The sequence below is a fragment of the Clupea harengus genome, chromosome 10 (genome assembly GCF_900700415.2).
Source record: "Clupea harengus chromosome 10, Ch_v2.0.2, whole genome shotgun sequence".
In the NCBI taxonomy this organism is placed as follows: domain Eukaryota; kingdom Metazoa; phylum Chordata; class Actinopteri; order Clupeiformes; family Clupeidae; genus Clupea; species Clupea harengus.
Window position 1 is genome coordinate 26832597 of NC_045161.1, and position 27388 is coordinate 26859984.

At 48.2% G+C, this 27388-nt stretch overlaps 1 protein-coding gene across 1 annotated transcript in view; it reads left to right on the forward strand.

Annotated features, from left to right (window-relative positions):
- The window catches only part of faf1 (Fas (TNFRSF6) associated factor 1), a 76878-nt gene that overhangs the window by 45195 nt on the left and 4295 nt on the right, over positions 1–27388 (forward strand). The window contains exons 13-18 of the mRNA XM_012821839.3: positions 3904–4058; positions 8973–9109; positions 9774–9862; positions 14675–14755; positions 15573–15650; positions 20221–20436. Of these exons, the coding sequence (XP_012677293.1) occupies positions 3904–4058; positions 8973–9109; positions 9774–9862; positions 14675–14755; positions 15573–15650; positions 20221–20436 (756 nt within the window). The remainder of the gene's footprint in view (positions 1–3903; positions 4059–8972; positions 9110–9773; positions 9863–14674; positions 14756–15572; positions 15651–20220; positions 20437–27388) is intronic.

Below are 27388 nucleotides of genomic sequence, written 5' to 3' on the forward strand. Positions count from 1 at the left end.
TGCGGCTCATACTGATCAATACCGATCATTTGCTTCTGTACTGTAAGGGAAAGACTTTAATGGCAGTGGCATGAATGCATGAAGCATTGATAAGATGCACAAGCACACCCCATTGCAAGCAGGTTTTTTATTTTCTTAGCTAGGTTATTTCTGATTCAATTCAATTGAATTGAAGGAAAGGTTGATCAATTAATCACAGTGTTTAGTTTGATTTTTTTTTTGTAGCCTTACATCTTTATTTTGCTGTTACTTAAGTGCACATTATTATGTTGTGTGTGTGTGTGTGTGTATATATGTTTTTTCATTTTATTTATTGTTTCCGCACAAAATGGTTCACTTTCATCATGTCATTCACCCACCTAATCTAACCAACTTTATTTAACGCCTCCAACCCAAGCTTCCCCTTCTACTCACATTTCTCCTTCACAACAATCTATTGTGGGGGATTTATTTTACTTAGTGAAGTGCCATCTGTTAAAGCGTTGATACGTGTGTGTATTCCCTGCACTGATTTGGGGGGGGGGGGGGGGGGGGGGTGGGTGGGGGGGGGTGCGTGCAGGGGGTGGGGGGGGTCAGGCAAGGGAGTAATATGAAGACTTCATTTCCACGTGTTTGCTTTTCTACAGGACTGCAATGGGGAGATCACTTTCACCGTGCCTCTCTCTCTCCTCTCTCTTTCTCTCCACTACAGTCACTGTAATTAAAAATGTCCTCTCTGCAAACTCGTGCTCGTTTTTGCAATTAAACAGACGCTTGTCAAACATAAACGACACATGGGCTAATAGACTGGTATGACAGGTGTGTGTCTACAGGTCCGGTCGTTTTTCTATTACCTATGAAAACATGCCGGGGAAACAAAAATAAATGTGCATTGTGGGTGTTTATTTCTCAGTATTTGCTGAGTTGGGGAGGTATGTAATTTGAGAGCTCCGTCTGAAAGCCGTGCCTGAGCCAGGCTCACTGGGATTGGGCCTCAAGGCGCTTTTCCACAGGTCTCATCTCCCTCCCTCCCTCTCTCTCTCTCTCTTTCCTTTCCCTCCCTCTCTTTCTCTCTCTCTTACTTTTCCCGCCCTCTTTTTTACTGTGCTGCCATTTAGCTCAGCCACCTGTACGTGAGAATCGCCACTCGCATTTCACCTAATCATAAGTTGCAGCCCACAGCACAAAGAAATGAAGAAGAAGAAAAAAAGCAAAGCGGATGCTTGGGAGAGAACACACTGAGGGTGTGGGAGAGCCTCATTCACAGGCCTGTCCACAGAGTGACAGCGTCCGTCCGCCTGAGAAGTGAGCACTTTCCTGGGCACTGTGTGAAAGGCTGCAGTTTGTAGCTCACAGAGCGGATCGGCTTTCCTCGGTCTTCCCAGTTCCCATCTCCTCCCTCTTCCTCCCCCCCTCTCCCTCCTCCTTCTCCGGGCGCACAGCGGTGACAGGTGTGTCAGCCTCCTCCTCCGTCCTGTCCCCCTCCACGACTGAGATGGGGCCTTTTGGGTCAGTTTCGTCCCCCCTCAAAGCAAACTGCTAATTTGGCCGGGAGTGACGACTCACTCTCTGTCCCTGTCCAGGCAGAGCCATGAGGAGCGGTGAGAGAAGGGGGAGGACACCAGGATGACGGGGGGAGGGACGGAGGGACGGAGGGAGGGAGGGATGGGCAGAGAGAGAAAGGGCTTAGGGACACAAGAGGGACGTGTTGCTGAGATGTTATTAGAGAGAGTTAGCTTTGGCCATCTTTTTTCTTTCTTTCAGTCTCTCTCTTTCTTCTTCTTCCTTTTCTCCCATCCATTGTCACGTGATTGCAGGAGGCTCGCTGCTTCGCTGAAAGCCGTAATGTTCGCTCGGCACACACTTTCCATATGAAGAATGGATGTGTTTTAGTTGGCTGTAAACAAGGCGACTGTGTGTGTGTGTGTGTGTGTGTGTGTGTGTGTGTGTGTGTGTTGTGGGTCTTTCTCTCCTCTTTAAAATCCTCTCTCCTCTCCGGGCTGCATGTGCTTGTCTTCACAGCGTGAGTGTTTAATCTTTTCAGGACGCCGAGTCGGTTCTGTGAATGAGGGCCGGGCCGAGGCTCACTAGGAACCGCCGGGCTTATTCTAAAGCACTAATCGCTGAGCAAACACAGCAGTGTTCTCTCTCTCTCTCTCTCTCACTCTCTCTCTCTCTCTACCCCCCCCCCAGCGCCTCTTACACACACCACAATATAGCAGTGCAAACCTCTTTTTTTTCTGTGGTACTTTCTTTTTAAACTTTCTCCTCACTTTCCCTTGTTTTCTTTATGTTTGGGCACTCGCTTTTGCTTTTTTTTTTTTTTTTTTTAACTCCTTTTCAGAAATCCTGAGAATTCGCTGCGGCACGCGGTTGAGGAATGAAGGGACGGGGAGGAAGGGTTGGCAGAGGGAGCGAGACAGAAAGAAAGAAAGAGAGAGAGATTGAGCGAGTGAGCAAGCGAGCGAAAAAAGGCAAAATTTCAGTGAGCGCATCGTGCAATTTAACAAGCTTTATTTCCTCCAACAAACCTGGGGTTGTGTTTGTTTTTTAATTAGTTTGTCAGTTTCCCTGGCGAGGCGGCGCCTTCATACGCCGGCCGCAGATAAGTGTGGATTTAGAGCTGCGTCAATATTGTCCGCCCCCATGCCGCCAACCTGAGGAGGGGAAGGAAGGCCGCTGGCATTTGATGCAGAATAAATAGAGTGATTTGTTGGGTTTTGTTGTGCCGTTGGCTGTGGCCGAGAAAGTTTTGTTTGCCTCCCCTGTTCTCTTGATTTGGTGGGGTTATTTGCTCTGATGCCGGCCCTGCCCTCGGCCTCTGCAGGGGGTCTCTCGCTCGCTCACTCACTCACTCCTCTCCCTGGCCTTCGCTTTTACTCTCTTACTTTCGCTGTTCATCTCTCTCACTCTCTCTGTTCATCTCTCTCAATCTGTTTATCTCTCTCAATCTGTTTATCGCTCTCACTCTCTCTGTTCATCTCTCTCAATCTGTTTATCTCTCTCACTCTCTCTGTTCATCTCTCAATCTGTTCATCTCTCTCACTCTCTCTGTTCATCTCTCTCACTCTCGCTGTTCATCTCTCAATCTGTTTATCGCTCTCACTCTCTCTGTTCATCTCTCTCAATCTGTTCATCTCTCTCACTCTCTCTGTTCATCTCTCTCAATCTGTTCATCTCTCTCACTCTCTCTGTTCATCTCTCAATCTGTTCATCTCTCTCACTCTCTCTGTTCATCTCTCTCAATCTGTTTATCTCTCACTCTCTCTGTTCATCTCTCAATCTGTTCATCTCTCTCACTCTCTCTGTTCATCTCTCAATCTGTTCATCTCTCTCACTCTCTCTGTTCATCTCTCTCACTCTCGCTGTTCATCTCTCAATCTGTTTATCGCTCTCACTCTCTCTGTTCATCTCTCTCAATCTGTTCATCTCTCTCACTCTCTCTGTTCATCTCTCTCAATCTGTTCATCTCTCTCACTCTCTCTGTTCATCTCTCAATCTGTTCATCTCTCACTCTCTCTGTTCATCTCTCTCAATCTGTTCATCTCTCTCACTCTCTCTGTTCATCTCTCTCAATCTGTTCATCTCTCTCACTCTCGCTGTTCATCTCTCACTCCTCTCTCTTACTTTCGCTGTTCATCTCTCAGTCTGTTTCCCATCTAACTCTGTCGTTCCCTCTCATGCTTTCTCTCTCTCTCTCTCCATCTTCCACATGTGTCTGTGGTCAGCCAGAATTCTGCTCATCATAATTCCCTGTCTGGACTGAAATCTGACAGACATCCCACACAGCACACTGGCCAGCTGTTGATAAAGGCCAAATGACTCATTTTTCAATGGTTTTCAATGTTTTCTGCTGTGATATAATATATAATAATAAAGCACAGGAATAAAGAGTTTAATGTACGGGTTCATCTCTCCTTACAGAGGAAACTGCTGGCCATCTATCTCCACCATGACGAGAGTGTCCTCAGTAATGTCTTCTGCTCCCAGATGATGTGTGCAGAGTCCATAGTCTCGTACCTGAGCCAGAATTTCATCACGTGGGCCTGGGATGTCACTAAAGAGGCCAACAAAGCCAGGTAAGCCCTCTCCGCTCTACCTCTCTAGTAACCTCCCCTCTAGTAACTATGCCCACCTCTCTCTAGTAACTATGCCCACCTCTCTAGTAACTATGATCACCTCTCTAGTAACTATGCCCACCTCTCTAGTAACTATGCCCACCTCTGTAGTAACTATGATCACCTCTCTAGTAACTATGCCCACCTCTCTAGTAACTATGCCCACCTCTCTAGTAACTATGATCACCTCTCTAGTAACTATGCCCACCTCTCTAGTAACTATGCCCACCTCTGTAGTAACTATGCCCACCTCTCTCTAGTAACTATGCCCACCTCTCTAGTAACTATGCCCACCTCTCTCTAGTAACTATGCCCACCTCTCTAGTAACTATGATCACCTCTGTAGTAACTATTAGGGGTGGGGGGAAAAATCGATTTTTCGATTCTCTCTAGAACGATTCTGTCTCGATTCAGAAAAGTTCATAATCGATTTTTTAATAATAATAATAAAAAAAAAATTATAATTTTTTTTTTTTTTTTTTTTTTTTTACACATTAATTTTGTGTTGAAATGCAAGCGGCATCGATTATTGCAGACTCTGAGTAGCAAACTCAAATGTTTAAAAAATTGAGATGCATCGATAATCGTTTTATCGGTTTAGAATTGATAATCGGTTTAGAATCGAGAATCGGTTTAGAATCGAATCGTTGACCTCTGAATCGGAATCGAATCGAATCGTGAGGTGCCAAGAGATTCCCACCCCTAGTAACTATGCCCACACCTCTCTAGTAACTATGCCCACCTCTCTAGTAACTATGCCCACCTCTCTAGTAACTATGCCCACACCTCACTAGTAACTGAGAAAGCTACCCCACCCCCCTCGCTCTTGAAATGCATAATATCTTAATAGGGGGAATTTCATTCTGTTCTGCCTGTCCCCCAAACTAACCCCCCCACTCCAACCCCCCCCGGCTCTTCAGTGCCTTATTTTGCGGCTGACAAAAGCAGTTGTGTTTGCTCTGTGAGGCCCTGACTGCACAATCTGCTCTAATCTGCCCCAATAATGCCTCTGTGAGAGCCTGCTAGTTTACACCAAGGGGCTGCCCGCCAGAATCTCTTCATTTCAGCATAGTGGGACAGGCTTTTCTTTCTCTCTCTCTCCCTCTCTCTTTCTCCCCTTCACACTTTCTCCTCCCCCCCCTTTCATTCTTTTCTCTCATTCTGTCTACCTACTTCCCCCTCTTCTCTCTATCTATCTCTCTCTCCCTCTCTCTCTCTGTCTCTCTCTCTCTCTCGTTATATATCTCACAGTCTTCAGTCTTCGGTGAGATTCCTCCAGCTCTGCTCTCTAATTGCTCTCGCTGGGTAGCTGCTAACAGGTTGGGAGCCACCGACCTCCAGGTCCCATGACCTAGGCTTGATCTTGTTTGTGCGGGCCTTGGTTCAGCGTGCCCTCCTCTGCTCGGGAACCTCGGGTGTGTGTGCGTGTGTGTGTGTGTGTGTGTGTGTGTGTGTGTGAGTGAGCCGGTGTTAGAGCCCGGGGTCCAGGGGTCAGGCAGGGGCCTGATTTGGGCCCAGCAGCAGGCCTTGTTCTGGGGGCAGGCCACAGCTTTTCCCCCTCTTCCACTAGGCTACACCTCAATAGCCCACCCCCTGGAAGGAGACGTTTAAGAAGGACCAGAGCGGGAGAACTGGAGGGAAGGAAGGAAGGAAGGGGTGGGGGGCAGGCCCAGACACTGACCCTGCTCCTATTTGATTTCCTTTTGGGGGCTGGATATTCCTGCAGTTCATTCCGCTCCCTTTCTCCTTTTAGCTTCTTGCCCCAACTGAGCCTTTTATTGCAGATTAAAGGCAGGCAACATCTGGAGCCTTTCATAGCGGCCACTGCTACACACCCCCTCCCCACCCCACCCCAATCTTCTCACTCCAATCTCCCCACTCACACTCTTTCTCTCTCACTGTCGCACACACACACACACACACACACACAAAAACACACACACAAAAACACACACACCCTCTCTCTATCTCACTCACACACACACACACACCCTCTCTCTCTCACACACACACACACACAAACACACGCACGCACCCCATGTCTCCTGCACACATTTCTCACGCTCCCAGGTTGAGCAGGACGGGCCGCTGATTGGCGTTAGTCATAGTGGCCCTTAAGCAGCACTCTGACTCCTGTGGCCTCGGCTCTTTGAGCCCGCAGCCCGGTGGACGGCCCAGGAATTCCCAGGCCTTTTCAGCTCTGTGATTAATTATGCATAAAAATCTCTAATCTCAGGACTCTGTGCCAAGATAATTGTCACCTTTGGGAAATGCTTGTAAAATACCACAGTGACACTTGTTAGCATACGTTACATTGTTAGAGGTGGAGGCCATGCATTCCTCGGTAATGTCACACTGCTTTCCCACACTACAGTCGAGCCGTTCTCACTCAACCACCGATCAATATACTTGGCAGAGCACTTAGCACAGTGCTGAAATATTTGATCTCTTTGAAGTTGATTATGAAAAAATAAATAAAGTTAACTTTGGAAAAGCTCCCAGTTAATACAGAGCTTATTAAAAAGGAAACCACAGTGTTTGAGCACCCTCTCAAGCGAGAAATGAGCATTTGGAAATGTGAGCGTGACTCCTCCTTTGACCGTTTTTTTTTTAACTTGGGCATGTCAGTGCGAAAGAGTCTATGTATTGTTTTTTCTGTCCTTGTTGCTTCTGGTTGAGCGGCTGAGGAAAGGCTCACCTGATGAGTGACGTAGAGCGCGATCATTCTCAGGTAGCGCTGAAATGTCTCACCTGGAGCCACACCTCGACAGCCGTGAGTCTGATCGGAGCCGACAGCGCGGAGCAACATTAACATTCTAATGTCTCGCAATGGAATCGGAGACCTTTGTGAACTTGTCACTCTCATAACCAGAAAGCCACTCATCCGAAGGAGATGCTCAGAGAGCAGGTGTTAGGATGGGAAGGTTGGCCGTACAAGAAGGGGGGGGGGGGGGGGGGGGGGGAGAGAAGAAGAAAAAAAACAACAACAGTCACCAAGAACATTCTTCACAGAAATGTGGACTGCTCTCTCTCCCATTGAAGTAATAGTTATATTGTACACCTCTTCCAAAGGACTCACCACTGCTAATCCACGCCAGTCCCAAAGCTAGTTTTGTCTCGTTCCCCGTCGTTATTTGGTTAGTTCCCTGGCTTTGTGTTTGTTGTCTTGTTGAAACAGGAGCTGGCCTGGTGTGTTAAGCTGATTCGCAAGGCTGCTCAGCTGGTGGGGGTTTATCTAAACGTCCATGTTTAACAGGGCTAGAGTAGGGTAGGGTTTCTCTCCAGGCCCTGCCGGTAATTGTTCTCTCGCCCTGTACGACTGGTTAAAATTACACTGTACTCTCTCAGTACGTCCAGCTGGTCTTTTTGCTAAGCCCTACATAGGTCCCTCGGACTCGGGGGAGTTTGTGAAGGGAGGGAGACGTTAGTGAGGGTTGTGTTTAAACACAACAGCCGGGGGATGGTGGTGGTGGTCAGTCAGCCAGCCGGGTAACGGCAGAGGTGTGTTCCCAAGCACGCTTCACTTCATCTGGGCACCAGAGTCACCTTCTGCCCTTCTACTTCTGGGGCTCATCCAGGGAGTGATGGACGGGAGTTTCTTTTTGGCTGTGTTTCACTGTTCACGGTGTGATTGCACTGACGGCAGCAGGAGAAGGCATGGGTGTGGGCTCGTGATCTGATAAGAGGAGCAAATTAGCCTACATGAAGGTTGTTTTTAAGAGCTTGTTGAGAGTGTAAATAAATGCAACCTAATGGGACAGGTACCAGTCAGTGCTTAATTGGGTTTAATAAGCAGCAGATTGACAGTTTATGACGTTCTTTTGTCAACACTTCATTTGTTCAGATTTCCCGGAGAAAATGCAGCTTAATCAATGTCATTCACAATGGTCATAAGGTCTTATCAATGGACATAATTGGGGGTGGGGTTTCTAGCACGTGGTGATATAGTATTTTTTACTCTTCAGGTAAAGAACAGGTCATGTAAAGGGTGCTGGATCTGAAGCACACGTTAGGTATGCCAGGAGTCAGACATCACTGGTGTAAGTGTAGAGATCTGTTAGTATTGTGAAAACACAGACAGACCTTTATCTTTCTCAAAAAGCTGTCTTGAGAGGAATACATTTAAATAAAATGTCCGTCTATGCAAGTTATAGTCTAATTCATTTCACACCTTACTTTGCTTTTGATTAGTTTATATTATGCCTCCAGGATACCGCAGGCTGCCGTTTCCCTCTTTTCCGTCTTCTGAAATTCATGATTACTGATGAGTAACTCTCCTTACTCTAGAGACACACACACACACCATCATTCTCCACTGTTCTCCTTGACCCGCACGCGCCTCTCTGGTCCATGGTTCCTTTATTCCAGCGGCTGGTTATTAAAGCACACCTTATTAAAAGCAGAGGTGGGGGAACCTAATCTATATTTGCATTCAGTCTATAGCCAGTCATTAATATTATGACATTTACAGTGAGCTGGGAGGCTCTGGCTGCTACCCTTTTCCTTGCCTTGAAATGTTAATTTAAAAAGTTCTGTCTTTGTAATGGAATAAGAAATCCTCGGCTGCCCTATCAAATTCATCACGTCTGGAGAGGAATTCTAATCAGGTGTGGCTGCTGAGCTGATGGTTGGGAGGAGGCGGGCGGGCGGGCGGGCGGGCGGGCGGGCGGATGCGTCTGCCAGAATCAGACGCAGAATTGGTTTTAAAGTCCCTTAATGCACCTGGGCCTGTGGCTGCCTCCTGTAGCAGCTGTACGTCTCAAAATAACCACACTCAACTTCTCTTCTCTTTTCTCTCTGTCTGTCTTTCTTTCTTTCTTTTCTCTGTTTTTCTTTCATTCGTGCTCTCCTCTCTTTCTCATTCTTTTATCCCAGACTACTCACTATGTGCACACGGCACTTTGGCAGTGTGGTAGCTCAGACCATTCGGACATACAAAACTGACCAGTTCCCCCTGTTACTCATCGTCATGGGCAAGCGGACGTCCAACGAAGTATTACACGTCATTCAAGGTAACCGCTCATCAAAGCACCATGTGTACACCAAACACCAGTGCGCACACCCCACACACTAGTGCACACACCGAACACCAGTGCACACACCGAACACCAGTGCACACACACACCACACACTAGTGCACACACCACACACTAGTGCACACACCACACACTAGTGCACACACACACCACACACTAGTGCACACACCCCACACACTAGTGCACACACCGAACACCAGTGCACACACCGAACACCAGTGCACACACACACACCAGTGCACACACACACCACACACTAGAGCAGACACACCACACACTAGTGCACACACCACACACTAGTGCACACACCACACACTAGTACTCTCACCACACACCAGTGCACACACACACACCACACACTAGTGCACACACACACCACACACTAGTGCAGACACACGACACACTAGTGCAGACACACCACACACTAGTGCACACACCAAACACTAGTGCACACGCTGGGGCGTGTCATGCTGATTTTGGGAAGTTTAGAATACAGACGTCTGCATTCATGCCCAATAAGTCATGACAAAACTGACAATTAAAAAAAAAAAGTGAGAGGTGACAGCTGGCACTAATTTCTTATCAGCAGAAATGTGTTGAGATGAATAAGTTAAAGTGTTTGTTTGCTTGTTTGTTGAAGGCAACACAACAGTGGATGAGCTGATGATGAGACTAATGGGAGCGATGGAGATCTTCACCTCCCAGCAGCAAGAGGACATTAAAGATGAGGTGAGCAAAACCAGTCAGAAAACTAACAAAGGACAAGACTTCTCACAAAGCACGACAGACGAGAATGGACAGAGTCAAAACCTTCCCCTCAAAATTCTTGTAAAACCTTTGTATGGCTCCTTGAAATGGCTACTTTTGATTGACCCCTGCTTAGAGCTTCATCCTCTCCCTTTACCAGATCCTGACCAACTAGCCTTTCCACTCCACCTGCGGATGGCCTACATGCTAGGACACATCGCAGTGCATAGTCCCTCCTTCACCCCAGACAGTAGCGGGAGAGGGAGAGGTGGGGGGGGGGGGAGCACAAAAGCCCCGAACCAGAAAGCAAGTGTACAACTCAGAGTTGCTATTTTCCTTTGCAGCGCCCAGTCACAATGCAAGCCCCAATCCAAACTCTGCACACTAGTAGCCTCGCTGTCCCTGCCCTCTTAAATCCAGCCTTAACCCCACAAAGGGAGCTGAGCGCACTACGGGGAGAAAGGCTGATGAAACAAAGGACTCCGTGCCTTTCATCCTTGTGACTAGCCAGCCCAGGCGGTAGCAAGGCCCACTCAGGGTGATATGAAGGGAGCCTATTCTTCTCCTGCCTGGTCCCCTTTCAAAAGCCCTCTCATTCTTCAGCCTTCTAAAGCCATATGTTTGGACTCTACACAGGGCATATGTTCACGGATGGTATTGTAAGTCTTGCATTCTTTTCTTTTTTTTTTCTCCACATATTGTATTATTGTTACGAAGGCATTGAACATTTTTTCTGTCAATGGCATCAACCGGAGTGTGCCTTAAACAGGTGCAACTCCATTGTCGCTAATGAACAGGGCTCTGGCTGGTGCCATTTCAATTTGGTCCACAACACTAGAATGTTTGTTTAACGATAGGGACGTCGCCCATACCTTTCTCAAATGGTACCTGTCCTTTTATGCTCATTAAAATGACATTCATTAAATGTCATTTGATTTGCCTGGAGTCGTCTTATTGTTTTGGAATTAAAGTAGGTAAACTGTGCGTGCCTGAAGCCCTGGGCCTGCACCTTATTGGATGAGACGTGGAATTGGAAAATAATACATATAACCGAAGCCTTGTTTGTTGTGAATGTCTTCTGCGATCCTCTGCATCGAGGTCTCTCTGGGCTCTCCCAAGAACCGCACTGGAAGTCAGGGTAGGGTCTTGAACAGTGGTCTTGTGATTGGTTATATCTTCTCTGCTGTTCAGAGATCCACAGCGCACATGGTGAAATGGGTATCTGTAATCTTGTGTACTGAGGGCTCCTGTGTACTGGCGTGTCCTGTCTACCTGTGGTTCCCTGAGGGTTCTGGAGCCATAGATGTATGTGTATTTCTTCTTTTTTTATTTTAGGGCTCTTTGCCTTTATTCTGATAGGACAGTGAAGAGACAGGAAATCGTTGAGATGGGGAAATGGCGGCGGGTGGGTTTCAAACTTGCTTGCTTGTGGCTCCAGTAGATTGAGGCCCTGGTGTTCCTCCCTGTGTCCCTGTGTCCCTCTGTGGGTTCTCTTGCTGTCTTTGGGCTGGTGCTGTCTGTGGCCCTCTGTGGGCTGGTGCTGTCTGTGGCCCTCTGTGGGCTGGTGCTGTCTGTGGCCCTCTGTGGGCTGGTGCTGTCTGTGGGCTGGTGCTGTCTGTGGCCCTCTGTGGGCTGGTGCTGTCTGTGGCCCTCTGTGGGCTGGTGCTGTCTGTGGCCCTCTGTGGACTGGTGCTGTCTGTGGGCTGGTGCTGTCTGTGGCCCTCTGTGGGCTGGTGCTGTCTGTGGCTCTCTGTGGACTGGTGCTGTCTGTGGGCTGGTGCTGTCTGTGGCCCTCTGTGGGCTGGTGCTGTCTGTGGCCCTCTGTGGGCTGGTGCTGTCTGTGGCCCTCTGTGGACTGGTGCTGTCTGTGGGCTGGTGCTGTCTGTGGCCCTCTGTGGGCTGGTGCTGTCTGTGGCCCTCTGTGGGCTGGTGCTGTCTGTGGCCCTCTGTGGACTGGTGCTGTCTGTGGGCTGGTGCTGTCTGTGGCCCTCTGTGGGCTGGTGCTGTCTGTGGCCCTCTGTGGGCTGGTGCTGTCTGTGGCCCTCTGTGGACTGGTGCTGTCTGTGGCCCTCTGTGGGCTGGTGCTGTCTGTGGCCCTCTGTGGACTGGTGCTGTCTGTGGGCTGGTGCTGTCTGTGGCCCTCTGTGGGCTGGTGCTGTCTGTGGACTGGTGCTGTCTGTGGACTGGTGCTGTCTGTGGGCTGGTGCTGTCTGTGTGCTGGTGCTGTCTGTGGGCTGCTGCTGTCTGCAAGCCTGCGTGCTGAGTCCAGGTCCTGTGCGTTGGCGCGGTGGGAACTGTTAAGGCACGACACGCTGGCAGCCTGAGGGGAACTCTGCGGTGCTGTGAGCTGAAGCGTGCACGCGTCTCTGACGCGCTAACCTCATGTTTTGACAGCTCCGAGGTTCTCACGGAATGCCTCACCTGTCTTTAAGAGGAAAAAAGTCATTAGGTGCAAACGGCAACAGAAAAATGTTTCCCATAACAGTGCATGATAATCTTCACTGTGATGTCAAGCATGGTTAATTAATGCTTTGCATTGTTAACTAATGACCTCTTCAAGGACAGTGGAAACAAGTACGTAACTAGTCATTTGGAAGACGCTAAATATTCGAATGGTTTGATTTGTTGACATTTTGATATTGTGTCTTTATAAAGGCCAGTAGTGTGGAAGGGTCCACGTTGCATTTTGACTGCATGGTGATTTTCCCAGGTGAAGAGGAGCACAACCAGGGGCGCCTGTCTCCCACCCATTGCATCCTGTAATTATGTAGATGGTGTTGGCTCTGAAGCCAACACGAGCTGACTCTGGCTAAGTGAGCAGAAGGAGGAGAGGAGAGGAGTTGAGAGGCGAGGCTAGCCCGCCGGCCCAGTGTAGCTAATAACCACAGGAATGCAAAAGCACATCCTGTAAGGACCACAGTCTCCTTCATGTCTCACGGAAGCTCGGCTGCGAGAGAGGTGGTGTGATCTTCCTCCGCCAATCACAGCGCAGGACCAGGAGGCCCAAACGCAGCTGATTGAGTTCACTCCTGTGCACCTCCTTGGCCAAAAAGAGTCACTATGCTCCAGATGTCCTTACAATGGATTCCGTAGCATAGTTTAAAGAGGATGTGCACTGTGTGTGAGGTATTGAGTCCTTTTTGTTACACCAACTGTGGCCGTGTTTGTGTGCACATGTAGGTGTGTGTTTGTGTGCACATGTTGGTGTGTGTATGTGTGCACATGTTGGGATTTGTGTTTGTGTGTGCACATGTAGGGGTTTGTGTGTGTGTGTGTGTGTGTGTGTGTGTGTGTGTGTGTGTTTGTGTTTCCCAGGCTCCTTTTGAGTTTGTCTGGCCTCTGAGTGACTTCTCTGTCAGCTTGGGAAGATGGGATTCATGACTCAGAAAGAATCCCGGCAGCTAGCGTCTGAAAGCATCCATCCGTCTCTTATGTGTTAGTGGTACAGCCAGCGTGTGTGTGAGATAGACGGAGAGACACCTACACAGATCCAGACAGCCTGACCTTGGTTTGGTGTGTGTGTGTGTGTGTGTGTGTGTGTGTGTGTGTGTGTGTGTGTGTGTGCATGAATATCTATGTAGGGAGTGTATGTTTGTGGACGGGTTTGTATACACATAGGCATACACATAGGCCTAGACAGGCTGACCACAGTGTGTCCTCTGCAGTGTAATCATCCAGACACAGACAACACCTCATCCCCACACACACACACACACCCGTCCCAGTCTGTCCAGATCAGAACCACGTTCCTACCCAAAGGTGGACACGGCAGCCCAGACCCGGCCCATGCAGCCGTCTGATAAACTGATATTACTTCTCACTCTGGACTTCCACAAACCCACCTGCACTTGCATCTGCACCGTATTTACTGGTCACAATGTCAGTTCAGCTCACTCCAGAGGGGCGTGAGAGATGGTGGTGTTTCAACTAGATGCTCATGGTGCTCATGAGATGGAGGCCTCACTGGCTTCTGTCTACCTGGGGCCTTAATATGTTCAGATGTGAGCAACACTCGTATGCATGTGTGCACAAACACACACACACACACACACGCATACAAAAACACACACACACACACACACACACACACTTCACATACTGACCCTGTTTTTGGCTGAGCTTTATTCACGTCACAAGCCTTTGTGTTTGGGGACGGTGCTGAATAAAGGCCCGTGTTCCTTATTCATGTGTCCATGCGGGCCTTTGATCGTCCTGCGTGTCACCGGCGCTTCATGCTCTCGCTGTGTCCCTCCCATTCACCGGGCCGCAGGAACTCCTCACAACGCCACTGCCGCTTCAGGTCTTTCAGGACCGCCAAAACAATCCGCAACTCCACACAATACAAACAGTAGTATTTCTCCCGGCATTGATTGGGGGGGGGGGGGGGGGGGGGGGGGGGGGAGAGAGAAAGGGAAAGCTTCCTCCGCGCCCTCCTCCCAAACACAGCAGGTAGAGTAGGGATGTCGTGTCTGTCCCGGCGCACACAGGGGCTGGAGGCCAGCAGAAAAGGAGCCTGCTGTTTGCCCACAGAGGAAGTAAGCCCCCAACCCCCCACCCACCCCCAGGGCTTCTCCTTTCAACCCCCCCCCCCCCCCCTCCCCATCCCCAGACCTTATGGCTTAACCACAAACTTCATAATTTTTTATTGGTTTCTATTTTGTACTGTGGAGTTGCAAGCAGATTAGTGTTTCTGTGTCTGTGTGTGTATATGTCTGTGTGTGTGCCCTGTAAAGTATGTAGTGGGTAGTCAGGTGAGCACCACTGATGTTAAGTTTGCTTTGGTCCCTCTGACAGGATGAGCGGGAGGCCAGAGAACTGGTGAAGAGGGAACAGGACGAGGCCTACCGCCTCTCTCTAGAAGCCGACCGCAAGAAGGTGGGTGAAACCATCTCTTCCACAGTCATCTCATTCATTACCTGCCCAAAAGACCCTTCTGGTGCCACGTCAGCATGATCACCATATGATACGTTTTAAGCTTGTTTTCTTCAGATCATGACAAAGATTGTTCTCATCTCGAAACAGGACTGTTTGTCTCACTGGGATTCAGTAGCCCAGTAGATCGCTTCGGTACCGTGTGCAGTAACGGTGGAAACCCATGACACCGTTACGAGCGACGCGATATTCTAATCCCATGCATTTCAACGGGAGCCAATCCATTGTGACGTAGACCACCTTTTTGGGCGACGCGACCGATAAAAGTTGAAAAATGTTGAATCCTATGCAAATGAGGAGCGATTTTTCCCGCAGCGGCCAATCAGAATTTTTGGTGTCGTCTCTGACAGTTTGAAAATGCTATTTCCACACGTTACAACACGCCCACTCAAAGTGATGGAAGCGTATCGCGTCGCTGTCATGGGTTTCCACCGTAATACTTCCTGTACTGTAGCTATTAAGCCGGAAAACTATTCATAAAATGTCATGCTCTCGTGCGATTTCATGCTCTCCAGAAGGCTAAGGATAAAGAGTATGATGCTTTGTCAGCCTCTCTGGTCTTCAGTAGTTCAGATGGATCCATTTGGTGCCTCTTATGGCCCCAGCTGTAGTCATGTGACGGTGGAGTACTCCTGCCATCTTAGAGAAGCAGAGGCTTCCTCTGCAGGTGCTGGTGAAGGTCGTGGTGGTGGCTGTTGCTAAAGTGTGTGTGTGTGTGTGTGTGTGTGTGTGTGTGTGTGTGTGTTCCTGATGGTTTCAGAGGGAAGCCCAAGAGAGAGAGGAGGCTGAAACTGTGCGTCTGCAGCAGATCCGCAAGGAGCAGGAGGACGAGCGGGAGGTGAGTCACGCACTCACACACACACATCCAGACACAAACACACAATCAAATGACACACACAATCACACACACACACACATAGTGCGTATGCATACACACGTCTATGTCTATGATCGTGTACATGTCGATATGTGCAGACAAACACTCTCATACACACGAATATGCAATACATCACATAATAGCATTCAAGCACAATCGTCTACACCAATACACGTCACAGTAGACCATTTATTCCATGTCGCGTAACTGCATACAACCCACTATGTTCCCGTACTCACGCTAACAAATCATTCTGAGACTTAAGTTATATGATTATGTTGACGGCATCCATTATTCAATCAGATGGAAATACAGGCTTTTGTGTCGTATCCCTTGTTCTTTTTTTTCCGGTGTGTATTATTCCGTTTGTTTCTGACAATGACTGAACGCATGAGCTCATGTTAATCTCGTCTGTGCTTTGTCCTCCTCTAAGGTTCTGTATTTTCACTTATTAATGTTTTTATTGCATCTCTCCAGTTGATGTATGACCAGACAAGCATTATACAACTAACCTTAAGTTTGTACAGGGAGACCCATCTCCCTCAGTCTGACACACTCGCGCACACACACTTCCACGCACACACACACGTCCACACACACACACACACACACACACACACACACACACACACACACACACACACACACACACACACACACACACACAAACTTCCACGCACACACACACACACACACACGCACACACACACAAACTTCCACGCACACACACACACACACACACACACACAAACTTCCACGCACACACACACACACACACACACACACACACACTCAGTGTTATTGTTGTTATTACAGTATACACACAAAGGGCCTCGCCGGGCAGGCGGAACAAAAGGCAGAAGCACAAAGGCTCACATGCGTACCAAGGCAAACAATCACGACCGGGCCAGCCAAATGCCCGTGTGCGTCCTCACAACATACCCCTCACCTCTCACCCCCGCACCCCCGCACCCCTCGCCCCGGCACTGGGTCTGTTTGCTCTACGCCGCGCTTCCCACCGCACCCACGGCCTCACATTTGTCACATTAGTTTAAACAGGGAGAGCCTCAGACAAAAGCATCCCCCGTCTCCTCTTAATTATAGCACTTTAGGCCGCCTCTCTGGCTCTCTCTCTATCTCTGTGTGTTTCTGTAATACTGTGCTTGCCCATTCACCGGCAGCAACAATGAAAGGAGGCCTGCATGTATGTAACAGTGTAGATGTTCAGAAATACGATCCCTCTCCTCCCACACAGAGGTACACACAATTACACCTAGATACACAATAGCCTGTTTTTCAGTTTTGCAGTTGGCTTGGCTTTCATAGTGACCTATGCTACACACACATATATATGTGGAAACAAACACACACACACACACACACAGATGTTTTTTTTTCCATTGCCACATTTGGCCGTGCGGAGACAATATGCATTTCCATTCCTAGTTGAACGGGGCCAAACTGCGCCATGCTTATTTTGGACCCTCTCCTGAACAAGGCCAAACCAGGTCGGGCAGCCTCCAAATACTCAGAATGATGTCGGAGATAATATATCTTTTGTGACTGGCTCAGTCAAAATTTTGCGCTTGCTATAGTGTGTCTGTATCTTTTGTATATGAAGACGGATATGAAGCAGATCCGTTTAGAAAGTTTACTCTGGAAAGTTTGAATAGTGACTGTAACAATGATAGTAAATGGTTAACTGCCCAATCGACATTTAGGCCGACATTAAATTAACAAAATAAACGGATTCTATTGTTGTGGTGGTATAAACTCGATAAACTCCATGGTTAAATAGCATTGTTGCATGAAGAACTAGCAATCTGGCAAGCTAGCCCACATAGAATTTGAAACAGCTAACATTAATATTAGTTATCAATTTTTACCAAGCAATCTCCATTATCTTTGATGAAAGAAAGCTAGCTTAAAAAATAAACAGGTTGTCTTATTTTTTAGAGCAAACCAAATGTTTCCTTTGTGGGCTTATGTTAGACATACCTAAATACGTGTATGGCAACGTTACACTTTGCGTTCAGTTCGTCAAATATTTGTGTATATCGGAACACCTCGGCGTCCTTTATCCCTCAAGAGAGTAAACGTATGACGTATGGAAATGCCAATCCAGGCTGTACTTTGTCGACAAGCTAAGTTGAGCAAAGCGACGCCGAACGACACATTCATATGGAAAAACAGCAACACACTGCAGTGGGTGGCCGGTAATTGGCATTGGCCCTCTGTAATTGTGTCAGGTGTCCTTTCACTGCCCTGGCTGACCTCTCTGGCCTCAGGTGGAGAGTTCATGTTTGTGAGTCTATATATGCATGGGGAGCCGTGTAAGAGTCTGTGTGTGTTTGTGTTTGTGGTTTGTGCTCTTAAATGAGGGGCTGTTCACCTGGTGTCAGTAATGGACCTCAAGGGAAAAGGCACGCTTCGCAAACCCACAAACACCCGCCCCCCCCCACACACACACACACACACGCTACAAACTGGGTGTGTGTGTGGGGGAAGCGGACGCAACAGGTTTGTTACAGCTGTCCTACTGCTGCTGCTGCTGCACACAGATCAAATCACCAGGGCAGATGACGCTTCGCCCACCTCCACCTCAGGCTCACGCTCACGCTTCACTCTGACATTACAACTGCTGCACGGCAGACAGCCAGGAGACGCATAGCTAAGCGAGCTGCATACATCTCCACTCCTCCGTCACAGTTTGGTCGCCGATCACTGAGCGTAACCCCGAGAGGCGTACGGACGCGAGGCTGTGCCCGTCTCACAGACTGTGTGGACACAGTCAACACCAAAAGCACAATTGCAATTAACCTCCAGCACTGAGGAGCCCTGGGAGAGAAAAGCCGGTGTGTTGTGCTCTAATCCCCTAGTTGTAGTCGTAGTCGACCAGGTAGAAAGATGGCAGATACTATAGAGAAGAGTGTGTGTGTGTGTGTGTGTGTGTGTGTGTGTGTGTGTGTGTGGTAGCAGCTGCTACTGGTTAGTTCAGCTCCCTTTGAGCAGAGAGCTGCTGGGCTGGAGCCTGCTCCAATGCTTCATTGCCTCTGACATTGTGTGTGAGTAAACAAATCAGTGGGATATTACACACACACACACACACACACACACACACCAGTAACACCAATACACCTGGAGCTTAGCCAAGTACCAACCCAACCAACCATCCACTCACCACACACACACACACACACACACATTCTCAGCCCATATGACTGTTGTCTCGTCAGAGAAAAACAAACACCCACTCACTCGCACAAAACAAAAAACTATGTTTAAGACGTGAGTAGGAGGAATTCCCTTTCTTCTATTTGTTGTTTCTTTTTTGTGGTGTCGGGGGGAGGCTTTTTTGTGTGAAGTGGTGGATGAAAGGAGATGGAGAGAGAGAGAGAGAGAAGTGGTGATGTCATTCTCTCTTGTCAGGTGTTGTTGCTCAACCACCCACCCCCACCCTGCTGTTTGTTTTGTGTTCTGAAAGGATGCTCTATCTCTCTATCTCTTTCTCTGTTCTTCCTCTTTATCTACCTCTCCCCGTTCCCTTCCTCTCTTTCCCTCTCGTTATCCCTCTTTTCTGTTCTCTCCTCTTACACCCCTTTTAAATCTGCACCTCTTTTTCCCCCTCTTTTCTTCTTCTCTCACTCGCCCTCTCTCTCTATACCTATTTTGTACTCTCTGCTTTTCCCTCTCCTTTTCCCTCTCTCTCCCTCATCCCCTCTCCCCCCCCCCCCTCCCTCCCTCCCTCTCTCTCTCCTCTTTGTGTGGCGGCTCTGGGGCCTCTGAGTGACGCGGTGGGCTCCCAGAGGGCCGTGCGTGTGCGGGGCCCCTGCCTGCTCACCTGGGGGAGCGTGGGCCGCAGTGCTGCCGCACAAAGCCTGCTGCCATTAATGAGCTACTGTTGTCTCCTCTTATGAAATATAATTGCATTACGGTGGGTAAATAAAGCTGCCGCGTGTTGTCACAGCATATGCTACCCAGTGTCAAAACAGGAACAACAGACGAGTAGGCGAGGGGCTCACAGGGGCCGCCTAGCTACCCTTACCACCTCCCCAAACACACACCTGACCCAGGAGAGCTCATTTCAGCTCCAGGTTCAAGTCTCTCTCTCTCATTCATTCTTTCTTTCTTTCTTTCTTTCTCTCTCTCTCTCTCTCTCTTGCTCTCTTTCTGTCTATCTATCGTTTTCTGTCTATCGTTCTCTCTCTCATTCTGTCTATCTATCATTCTCTCTCTCTCTTTCTGTCTATCTATCGTTCTCTCTCTCTCATTCTGTCTATCTACCGCTCTCTCTCTCTCTCTCTCTGTCTCTGTCTTTTACCCAACAACATTTATTTTTTCTGCCTTTCTGCACACTTTAATAAAATCTCCAAATATGTTTCTGCAAATTGTTATCCCAACATCTGTGTGTGAGTTTACAGCATCCTTGTGGGTGAGAATACGTGTTTAAGCACAGTAGTGTGTTTTAAGGAAGGTCCACACCAGGGCCAAGTCCTAATGGGTTTATGCTGTCCCCTCTTCTCTCGTCCAGGCCATCCGCCTGTCATTGGAGCAGGCCTTACCGCCCGAGCCCTGCGAAGAGGGTGGAGAGCCCGTCAGCAAGCTGCGCATCCGCACGCCCAGCGGCGAGTTCCTGGTGCGGAGGTTTCTGGGTAGCTGCAAGCTGCAGGTGCTCTTCGACTTCGTGGCCTCCAAAGGCTACCCCTCGGACGAGTTCAAGGTCCTCACAACCTTCCCCCGCAGAAATGTGAGTCCGCTCACACACCTGTGCACACACACATACACACATACACACACACACACACACACAGAGAGATTAAAAAACAGGTGTAGATGTTTCCTACTCATCTGTTCACCTCAATATCCCCTCTCAACCCACTCTCCAGAGTGCTAATAAGGCATGGAAACCAAAGCACTTTGTTCATATAATTGCATCATATAACTAACGTGTGCTTTAGGCTTGGCCCAGTGACCACTTTATACACATACCTGTTTCCTTGGCAGTACTCTGCTGGGTAGCACCTCACTGCTGAACACACCCAGGCCTGGCACAGAGATGGCCAAGGCGTGGCACAGAGATGGCCAAGGCGTGGCACAGAGATGGCCAAGGCGTGGCACAGAGATGGCCAAGGCGTGGCACAGAGGAGTTGTCTCCTATCTGAACTACGCTTCTCTGGGTTTGGCGAAGGCCTCGTCCATAAGGCTGACCCATGTACAGTACGGACTTGGCAGGGTTAGGGTTAGTGTGGTTACTCATGGTGCCGACCTGGAAGAGGAGTGTGTTAAGAACCATCCCGTTAATCCCACCGTGTGGCTGCGAGTGGCGAGTTGTCTGTCTGTAATCCCAGCCTGTCTGCTGTGGACTGGGACTGTGCCGCACACTCACAGAGCTGTGGATTAATTAAAAGCCATGCTGGACTAATGAGCAGCCTGTTTTTTTCTCTCTCTCTTTCTCACTCTCTCTCGGTTAGTGTGTGTGTTTTTCTCCTTCTTTTTTTCTCTTTCCAAATCCACAAGTGCATTTGTAATTTGCTGAATATTAATTAGGGTCCTTTGGATGCAGTAAAGAACACTGGCTACTTAGGATACAGTCAGCAGTATTCTCCTCGGTCCCGCGCGCCCCTCTGCCACTAGCTGCAGCTAGCGGCGTAATTAGCGGCTAGGGCCGGGTTAGCGCGGTGGCAGGTAGCTAATGAGCAGCGCGCGAGCTACCTGCTTAATTAGCGGCATGGACACAAAAATGAGCTTTCCGCTAATCAACCAGGGGGAGGTGTGCAGGCCTGCCCAGGCTGCCTGCCAGCATGTCCACTGGGAGGCTCTCTCAAACACGTACACACACACACACACACACACACACACACACACACACACACACACACACACACACACACACACACACACACACACACACACACACACACAGAGGCAGGCACACTTAAGGCAAACACACACTTATGAACACTGCCCTCCACCCACACAGACACTTAGGAACAACCCCCTAACACACATACATAAACACGCGCATGCACACACACACACACACACACACATGTAAACACACACTTAGGAACAACCCCCTCACACACATACATAAACACGCGCACACACACACACACACACACTCACACACACTCAGAGAGGCACACTTAAGGTGAACACACTGTGATAAATGCTCCACTCACACACACATGTACACAAACAACCACACTTAACAAAAAAACACCCCTCCCCAGCCACACACACACACACACACACACACACACACACACACACACACACACACACACACACACACACACACACACACACACACACTTACAAACCTGCAAGCATTTGTAAACATGCACTACACTAACCCACACTCCTAAACGCACTCTCATTCTCACCCATGCACACACTATTATGAAGACGCACGCACAAGCATGGTCTTAAACACACTGGCACACCTAAATATTTATGAACAAACAACAAAAAACTAACATGTCCATCCAAGCACACAGGCACACACACACACTTTTGTATTTCCTATTGTAGGTCAGCAGTTGAAGACCTAATTGAGTGAATTTTGTTCTATCCTGTCAAATGAAAGTCTTTTGCGGGAAAAGTAGAAATGTATCTTGTCCTGAGGCCTGTTTGTGGCTGAAGTTGTGTGTGTGTGTGTGGGGGTGGGTGTTACGAGAGTGGCAGAGATGCTTGCCAGTGTTTGTGCATCTGAACACAGTGCCCAGTCTAATCCCACCTCTCTCTCCCTCTCTAATTAAAAGCATCGCTTCCACTGGCTCCCTCTTGCTCGCTCTCCTGCGAAGGGGATTAAGGGGATGTACGACTATTGCATTTGTAATTCTCCACAAATGTTTAAACTGCCTCTCACCAGCGCTCCTGCATCAAACACCCAGATCATTGTTGGCAATAAGAGAGTGATCAAATGTAGGATAATTAATAATGGATTGAGAAGAAGAGGAGGAGGAGGAGGAGGAGGAGGAGGGGGAGGCGGGGTATAAGTGACTGAATACTTAGGTTTCACTCGCTGCCTTTGACACTCCGGGATGTGTTTTTCAGGGATTGTTAGTTTCTTTTTTTTATTATTCTTTCATTCTCACCCTTTTTTTTTGTTTTTTTGTCGTTTGTTGTGTTAGTGTGTGTCTGCCAGAGTGTTGTTAGTCAGTGTGGACAGCTGTGATGGTGTGCTCAAAGCGAGCTTCATCTGACTGTGATTGCCTTGCATAAATAAATGCTCTGCTTGGGCACGGGCTATTCGCTAGGGTGGGTACACCGCTATGCTCTATTCATACTTAAGTAGCCCCAGTCTCGGCATGGCATGCTAAATATCTCGCTGTTTGATGTTGGGTTTTCCTATCAACGCGAAGCGGAATTGTAAAGCCAATCCTACCCTTAAACCCAAGGCTCCTCGATCAGAATCAATACACACTTGACTTGAGTGTCTGCAGTCCCTTTGTTAGCACAATGACGTTTTTTTTTTTTTTCTCTTCGGTGGAATCTGATTCGAAGTCCCTAAACGGTTTAATGGGTTTAGTAGATCCTAAGAGCAGACTCCCCAGTCCTCCAGGTTTGCTGTTTGTTTTTCCTACGCTGCCACCCAGGATGCCGGAGACCCACTGGTTATTTCCGCTCTTTGAAGCAAGGCGGGAGGTATGGAGGCCAGGGTGAGCTACAACAACAAACTAACCAGAATCCCCTTAACATGTCATCTGGTTAAACTGCGTGCCCAAGTATTTCATTTTTAAGGCTGTGATCGGATGATATAAAGGCACACTCATGATGTTTATGCCTTATGTCCATGTTATTGTGTCCATGAGAGTGTTATTATTCACCTAAAACACATTTGAGCCTACACAAAAAAACATTTGCATCTATTAAGAACAGCACATAAAAAGGTAAATTAGAAATAGTGTATTACAATTAGAATAGGACTAAACAAGGCCTGAAGCAGGATAAATAAACTTCAGATAACCCTATATCTAAACACGACTGGTTTATGGAGCTGGAACAAGCCTTATCAAAGCAAAGTTTTATTTATATTAATAATAATGAATCCCATCTACACAAAGGCTTACAATTATAAATACAAAATGCCATTTGTCATGGGTTTTGTATGTCATTTCTATGATACCGCCACATTACAGCCACTTATTCTTACCTATGTAGTCACATTTGAAATATTGTAATGGTACATTTTATGTATAAATACTTTTAAGTCCAATTCTAGAGAGTATTTTACAATATATTTGTCACACATTTATGTTTTTAAGTGCTTATTTGTAAACCATTTTTTGTCCTTGTAGAAGTGCTGTTGTAAACGTCTTTCCACTAAACGTTTGTTCTGCTCTAAGTACACGGAGACGTGTCAACATTTATTTTCTTTGGTATCAAACACTTCCCCATCAAAACAGCAGATGGAAATTAAAGTTGTGAGCTCCAGATTTGTCCTGGCAACAACAAGCTCTAATTGACATGGGATGGCGTATACAGAGTACAGAGACGGCTAGGGTGGGCTGGATGTGGCTGGGAGAGAAAGATGGCAGAAGATGGCTCTTTCTTTAGTCACTAGTCTAGTCAGAACATTTGAACTGCGGACACCTAAATCAGGAACACGCTGGCAATGATATCTCTCTCTTTCCACCCACCCCTTCCCCTCTCCTCCTACGTGTATATATATAAAAAAAAAAAAGCACACACACATATACACATTCACACATTCACATACACACGTTCATCTAGTCTGTCCATGCGTTTGCCTACCCATCATCCCTCACTGGCCTAACTGAGGTCGGAGGTGTAGTTTGAGCCATGATCTCCCCAGAGCCTGTAGTACCTTTCTCTTCTCCCTCCTTCTCTTCCTCTTCCTCCTCTCTGGTGCAGCCCCAGCGCCGAACCTTTGAAGCGGGCCACCTTCACGCCCCCCCCCTGCCCTGCTCTGCGTGCTGTCCTCCTTCCTGGAGGCAGATAATGACCTCCCACGGCTTTCCATAATTGGGCCGAATAAACACTCAACCACAGCATAATAAAAAAAAAAGGAAAGCAAAGAAAGCGCTTGTGAGCGTGCTTGAGCTTTAATTAACGTTGAGTCCTAAACGGCTTCATTAAAAATGCATTTTGGCGGCGGCGGCGGCACATTTCATCATGTTTTCAAATGAACGTCTTCGCAGCTTCCATATTTGTTATGAAACGTCTCCCCCCCCCCCCCCCCCCCCCCCATTCACACTCCACACACACCAACACTTATGTGTAATTAACCTGTTTTTGTGCCTCGTAATGAAGTGATTTGTAATATTTCTTCAGGCGTTGTTTGAAGTGTTAATCTATCTGATTTAAGTCCTGATGTCAGCCGCCTTCTGATTAGTCCGTGCAGATGATCCAACATGCCATCATTGCACCAAAACAATGGAGGTGTTTGTTGAAATAAATTGGCAGCTAAAAATATGGACCCAGCCCAAGGCCTCATATTTGACAGAAATGAATCCGTCGTCAATCCGTGCAGAGATATGACCGAAATTGCCAAACCAACATAAAGCAGGAAAGGAATATCAACTTACTTTCTCTCTCCATGGAAAAAAAATGTATTCTCTTTGCACTCATCATTCAGTTATTATTATTTTTTTATATATACTGTCATAACAATTACTCTTGACGGTAGATTAGTAAGCCATCAACAAGTGTGGCGGCTTAGTGAGAGTAGCAGCTTAGGGTGCTCTGTGGCCATTGAGAGGGGTAATCTCCATCAGCCCCTTCAGATGAGCAGGCTGATAAAGCTGGGTGGGCAGTGTCCTGCACACGAGAGGGGACTCAAGGGCGACATGAGCTTATGACCAGAGACCAAGAGTACCACACCATCTCTCTCTCTCTCTCTCTCTCTCACTTTCTCCTCTCTCTCTCTCTCCTCTCACTCTCTCTCTCTCCCCTCTCTCTCTCTCTCTCTCTCTCTCTCACTTTCTCCTCTCTCTCTCTCTCCTCTCTCTCTCTCTCTCTCTCTCTCTCCCCCCTCCTCTCTCTTTCCCTCTCTCTTTCTCTCTCATTTGTCAGTTCAATGCAAGCAGCTTTATTTGCATGGCAGCTGCATATGCAACCTTTCCCAAGCACCATAGTTGTCCTAGATAACTAAATGTACAGGAACACAGCAATATCCGACTCCCCCTGAGTGTGTGGTGTGTGTGTGAGGCTGGAGAGGATGAGTGTGTGTGTGTGAGGCTGGAGAGGATGAGTGTGTGTGATGTGTGTGTGTGTGAGGCTAGAGAGGATGAGTGTGTGTGATGTGTGTGTGTGTGAGGCTGGAGAGGAGGAGTGTGTGTGATTGTGTGTGTGTGTGTGTGTGAGGCTGGAGAGGATGTGTGTGTGTGTGTGTGTGTGTGTGTGTGTGTGTGTGTGTGTGTGTGTGTGTGTGTGTGTGTGTGTGTGTGTGTGTGTGTGTGTGTGTGTGTGTGTGTGTGTGTGTGTGTGTGTGAGGCTGGAGAGGATGAGTGTGTGTGATGTGTGTGTGTGTGAGGCTGGAGAGGATGAGTGTGTTGGCAGGGTTAGCCGGGGGATTACCTGCCGTCAGCATCTTTAGGGCGCGTGGAGAACGCAGTCAGAGGGGTTTATAGAGACACTTCGCCCCTCTCAGCTCTACTAATAACCACTTCAGGAGCTTAGGACTGAGAAAGAACACACACACACACACACACATGCATAGAAACAAACACACACACACACATGCACAGAAACACACACATACACACACACACACACACACACACACACACACAGAGCACGAGAGGGAGACACACACACACAGAGCACGAGAGAGGGAGACACACACACACAAATACATACACCACCTTCACTCTGAACTCTTATTTGTTCTTTTGCTCCTGAGAACATGCCTAGGCATCTCACAATGATCCACTTGTTTTATATTCACCTGGCCTTTAATGCAGTCAGTGAGAAAAGTGGTGAGATTCTCTCTCACACACACACACACACACACACACACTCACACTCATTTGCCAAGCTGATTGGTGCTCTGCTTCTGTTTTTCCCCAGCCGGTACCTGTGAGATCCCAACTTTGTAGAAATAGTCTTTCCTTGTACTGGTGAAATGGTCCCCAGTGTGAGTGGGTGTTGGAGGAAGGCAATGCTTCTGCACACTCATCACTTTTGCCTAGATTAGTCCCCTTTAATTGGGGAGGCCCTGAACAGAAGGTAATGGCACTGGGTTGGGTGTGTGTGTGGGGGGTGGGGGGGGGATTGGAAGGTTATCTTGAGCGAGAGAGAGAGAGAGAGAGAGGGAGGGAGAGGGATGGAGAGAGGGAGGGAGAGAGAGAGAGAGAGAAAGAGGGAAGGAGGAGGAGTACAAACAACAGCTTTGTTTGTTGACAGATGCCTCCATGCTTTATGGTCTGTTAATTGGATGACAGTGTAAATAATCACCAATGGCACAGCGGCCCTCTGACAGTGTGGCGCCTCTTTTCTCTCTGGTCCTCGGTCTAGGCATGGGCGCCCCACCCTGTTAACACACACACACACACACACACACACTACCTGATGTTGTAGTGTTGCCACAGCCTGTCGGGTTCATTTGCATGGCTGGCATTTGTGCAGCACTTCTCTAAAGGTGAGAAAAAGGCGGATCAGCCTTTGAGAGGGGTGTGTGTGTGTGTGTGTGTGTGTGTGTGTGTGTGTGTGTGTGTGTGTGTGTGTGTGTG